At 39.3% G+C, this 5208-nt stretch overlaps 1 protein-coding gene across 1 annotated transcript; it reads left to right on the top strand.

The window, feature by feature from the left end:
- Positions 1-2383: 2383 nt before the first annotated feature.
- On the top strand, positions 2384-2855 carry LOC126505710 (RING finger and CHY zinc finger domain-containing protein 1-like). Its single transcript, XM_050148943.1, has one exon. It carries the CDS (start codon positions 2384-2386, stop codon positions 2786-2788), a length of 405 nt encoding a protein of 134 aa, XP_050004900.1. The 3' UTR covers positions 2789-2855.
- Positions 2856-5208: the final 2353 nt, after the last annotated feature.

Below are 5208 nucleotides of genomic sequence, written 5' to 3'. Positions count from 1 at the left end.
AAAATTCATTGCTTTTGAAATTCTATAAATCATCATTTGAAACAGTTGAAAGAATATGAGGCCACTTCCTACATATAACCCCCATAGCACAGACAATAAGAGCAACAATGAATAACCAACTCCCCCCCATCAGACAAAGGTCTGATCTCCAAAATATATTAAAAAAAAAAAAAACTCAAGAAACTAGACATTAAAATTCTAACCCAATTAAAAAATGGGGTACTGAACTGAACAGAAAATTCTCAACAAAAGAAGTTCAAATGGCCAAAATACACTTAAGGTCAAACTCAACCTCCTTAGTTATCAGAGAAATGCAAATCAAAACAACTTTGAATTACCATCTTGTCAGAATGGCTAAAATCAAAAACACCAATGATAGCTTATGCTGGAGAAGATGTGGAGTAAATGGAACACTCATTCATTGTTAGTGGGAATGCAAAATTGTGCAACCACTTTGGAAATCAGTGGCAGTTTCTCAGGAAACTGGGAGTCAACCTACCTCAGGATCCCGCAATTCCACTCTTGGGAATGTACCCAACAGATGCCCAATCATTCTACAAAAGCATTTGTTCCACTATGTTCATAGCAGCACTATTTGTAATAGCCAGAATCTGGAAACAACCTAGGTGCCCCTCAATGGAAGAATGGATAAAGAAGGTGTGGCACATATACACTTTAGAGTTCTGCTCAGTGGTAAAAAAAAAAAAATGACATCTTGAATTTTGCATGCAAATGGATGGAAATAGAAAACACTTTACTGAGTGAGATAACCCAGACCTAAAATATGAATATGAACCTTCATCTGATGATAGATGGAGATAGAGACAGAGACCCACATTGGAGCACTGGACTGAGCTCCCAAGGTCCAAATGAAAAGCAGAAGGAGGGAGAACAAGAGCAAGGAAGTCAGGACCGTGAGGGGTGTGTCCACCCACGAAGAAGGTGGGACTGATCCAATGGGAGCTCACCAAGGCCAGCTGGACTGGGACTGAATGAGCATGTGATCAAACCGGACTCTCTGAATGTGGCTGTCAATGAGAGCTGACTGAGAAGTCAATAATAATGGCTCTGCATTTTGATTCTACTGCATGTACTGGCGTTTTGGAAGCCTAGTCTGTTTGGATGCACACCTTCCTAGAACTGGATGGAGGGGGGGGCGTGGACTTCCCACAGGGCAGGGCACCCTGAATTTTCTTAGGACTGGAGAGGGAGGGGGGAGTGGAGGGAGTGGGAGGGAAATGGGAGGAACGGAGGAGGTGGAAATTTTTAATAAATAAATAAATTTTAAAAAAGAGAATAGCATATGACCTAAGTGTTACTATCTGCCCCATCTTATACACCATATAGAAAAACCCGTTACATTAGTAGCATACGACTGCAAGCAAAAGACAAAAAAGCATGCGTAGAGGCCATATCTAGACTTTATCACTGTCCATGTCGAAAAGTATTTCAGGCAATTAAAATTTGTACTTATTTATTATATAACGTAAGTGTATAACGGCAGCTTATGGTCATTACAAAGAGACTTCGTAATATTTGAAGAATTACACGGAGAGCCATTTAAACCCAGTGCAATGTTGTAGTGATCTGTTTTGCCTTCCAAATCATTGTCAGTGTATGCAGTAACAGAGATCCTCCAGACATTGCTATTTCATGTCTTTTCTAACGTCTTTGTGCTCCCTAATTGAGCAGGGAGAAGTTTGCTGATCTTGAGGTCATTTGTGAAAACCATAGTATAGTTTATTGGAGCAAGCATAGTAATGTTTCCGAAGGAGCTTTCTTTTGCAATAGTTTATTGTAAACTAAGTAAATGTATATTTAATTTATGGTGACTTGAAGGAACTTAATTTCAAATATGTAAAGCTCCATGGTTTCAGTACTGTATTAAGAATGTGGAGAATTTCTTGTTTTTGTTTGTTTTTTTTTTGCCACCTAATTTATTTAACATTGTTACACAAATTCAGTAAATGTACAACTTAAATTATAAGATTTTATTAAATGTGAATTTTCCATGTTTCTTTTATTATTAGTAGTATTATTTATTTATTTTTAAAGATTTCTGTCTCCTCCCCGCCACCACCTCCCATTTCTCTCCCCCTCCCCCAATCAACTCCCCCTCTCTCATCAATCCAAAGAGCAGTCAGGGTTCCCTGCCTTGTGGGGAGTCCAAGAACTACCCACCTCCTTCCAGGTTTAGTAAGGTGAACATCCAAACAGCATAGGCTCCCACAAAGCCAGTACATACAGTAGGATCAAAACCCAGTGCCATGGTTCTTGACTTCTCAGCAGTCCTCATTGTCCACTATGTTCAGTGAGTCCGGTTTTATCCCATGCTTTTTCAGACCCAGTCCAGCTGGCCTCTGCTTGAAAAGTAACTTATGTCATGAATCTTCGAGGAAAACATAAGTGTATTGAAAATGTTTCTCGGCAGTATTGTCCAATATGTTTGGAGGGCATCCACACATCCTGCATTGTTGCTCATGTCTTGCCGTGTGGGCATCTCTTACATAGAACGTGTTACGAAGAAATGTTAAAAGAAAGCTACAGATGTCCACTGTGTATGCATTCTGCCTTAGATATGACGCAGTACTGGAGACAGCTGGATAATGAAGTCATACAAACTCCTATGCCATCTGAGTACCAGAATATGACTGTGGATATTCTCTGCAATGACTGTAATGGGCAATCCACAGTCCAATTCCATATCTTAGGCATGAAATGTAAGATCTGTGAGTCCTACAATACTGCTCAGGCTGGGAGCCACAGAGCTGCAGTGGACCAGCAGTGAGCAGCCTGTTCTCGGCTGGAGAACAGCTCTGAGATGTAGATAAACTCTGTGTAAAAGACGCTGTTGTCACAATGTGTCCTAACTGTGATGTCGCAAAGCAGCAGGTCATATTATATGCACCTACAGATTCAAGATCTCTGGATGGAATTACCGTAACTTGTACTGGATGAAGCCGCTGCTGATGTGTTGATTGGAAGTTCTTTTAGTCAAGTTTTGAAGTCAATGATGTTTGCCTCACATATAGTCACACACATAGAAATATTTTATATTTTCATAGAACTTTAAGTGATATGATGCACACATATTGTGGTAATTTATAGAATTGCTGGCACCTTCATAAATATCATCATTTATTGTTCATCATTTCATTCTTTTCCAAGGTCTTAAACAACTGAAGACAGCTTTTAGTTTGAGTATTTCTTCACAAACTACGTTCAAAAATTTCTAAAATGTACTACAATTCAAACAAGGTCTTTCTAATATCACACTAAATGAAAAATTCTCTGTTGATTCTCTTGCCTACTATGAGGTTTTAACTATGTGTGATTAAAATGGGAGCCTCCAGTCTGCTTTTCAGCCCAATGGAGCTTACACCATAACAAAAGTGGTAAGACATCAATTTAAATAAAAAGAGATGGTTTTTGTGTATGGCTCAATTGGGAGAGTGCTTGTTTAGTAAATGCTAAAGTCACAGGTTCCGTTGCCAGAGCCATATAACATTAAAACATCATGCCTATAATCTCAGCATTTGTGAGATGGAAGCAGAAGGCTTGGAAGAAGTTCTAGACCACAAAGTTTGAGAACAGCTTGGGAAACATGAGACTATGCCTCAAAGTACAAAAATATAAAACACCCATGGACTGATGCTTAAACATATCAACATAGAATAATATAACTGGCAAGAGAAGTTAACAAGTATGTCAAAGGAATAGCCATCAAGGATGAGCTGTTTTAAAGGCAATTTCGAAGAGCTGCAGATATTGATACTTAGAAAATAGGCATCATGGCAGTTGATAGTTGGGTGAAAAATTCAAAGTCAAGGGGCAAAATGGCTTAGAAGCTTAGAAGCAGCACTGTAACAAATAGGGGTTTGCAGTTTGCAGCAAAGGTTTGGAAAACAGCAGAATCCCTTTGATCTCTCACTGCCACCTCAGAATGTGACAAGCTTGAGTTGTGGGAAGACTTTAGAGATGACGAACGGAGCTGATGTCATTCAGAATCTGTTCAGAGTATAGGGAAAGGTCAAGACTACAATGGGTTAGAAGGATTTAATAAAAAACCAGGCAGGGATAAAAAACATAATTGAGGGGTTCATTACTTCCTGTTGCAGTGATAGAACAATGTGACCAAGGCAATTTATAAAACAAAGAGTTTACCTGGGCTCATGGTTCCAGAAAATTAGAGTCCTTAATAATGGTGGAGACAGCATGACCACAGATTGCAGGCTGTAGGCTTGGTGTCTGGTACAGGAAGCTGAGAGCTCACATCCTGAACTTCAAGAGAAGAGAGCAGTTGAAAATAGGCAAAGCTTCTCATCTCAAAACGCATCTCACCTTCAGTGATATCACCTAACCATATCCAGACAGCACCAGAAACAAGGACCAAGTGTTTGCATGTCTGAGACTGTAGCAAACACGGCTCATTTGAGTCACTACAAGAGGATAGCACCCAACAATAATTATTTCATCTCACAACATGTTCTATTGAGCCATTGTGACCTAAAATGACATTTAAATAATTAGGCTCCATGGAAAGGGTGATACGGGCAATGATGTATGAACATATTAAGAACTTAATACTGAAAATGTTCCTAAGTCATCAAAGCTTTTTTAAAAAAGAATTTGACAAAATTGTCAGAATAATAACTAATGTTCTAAAATGGAAGCCCCTTTCTTTCTTTCGTTCATTCGTTCGTTCGTTCCTTCCTTCCTTCCTTCCTTCCTCCCTCCCTTCCTTCCCCTTCTCTCTCTCTCTTTTTCCTTTCCTTTCCTTTCCTTTCCTTTCCTTTCCTTTCCTTTCCTTTCCTTTCCTTTCCTTTCCTTTCCTTTCCTTTCCTTTCCTTTCCTTTCCTTTCCTTTCCTTTCCTTTCCTTTCCAGAATGTCCCATGCTTGGCAATATTACTGTTTCAGCCTTCAAAGTGTGGGGATTAGAGGTATGAACCACCAAGGCCAGCTGGTTGATCATTTTCAATCAGGTTCCCTTCCTCTGTTCTCGTATAGATTATTGTGTTTTCATTTCTTTTTGGTACTTTTATCAGTTGTAAAATAGAAACTTTAAATTCATGTAAGCAAGCACCATCTCTGTTTTCTGACAATCCATGGCTATTCCACTTTCAGTGATCTTGCCTATAACGGAACAGCACTCACCCATGCTGTACCCTAATAATATCCAAATCTTTTGAACTCATTGAGAAGCAAAC

The sequence above is a fragment of the Alexandromys fortis genome, unplaced genomic scaffold (assembly GCF_014885135.2).
Source record: "Alexandromys fortis isolate MF-2015 unplaced genomic scaffold, M_Fortis_MF-2015_v1.1 scaffold_4, whole genome shotgun sequence".
Lineage (NCBI taxonomy): Eukaryota > Metazoa > Chordata > Mammalia > Rodentia > Cricetidae > Alexandromys > Alexandromys fortis.
This window is presented reverse-complemented; position numbering and strand designations above follow the sequence as displayed.

Excerpts from the sequence above, each read along its gene's own strand:
- LOC126505710 (XM_050148943.1), top strand. The coding sequence starts at position 2,384 with ATGAATCTTCGAGGAAAACATAAGTGTATTGAAAATGTTTCTCGGCAG.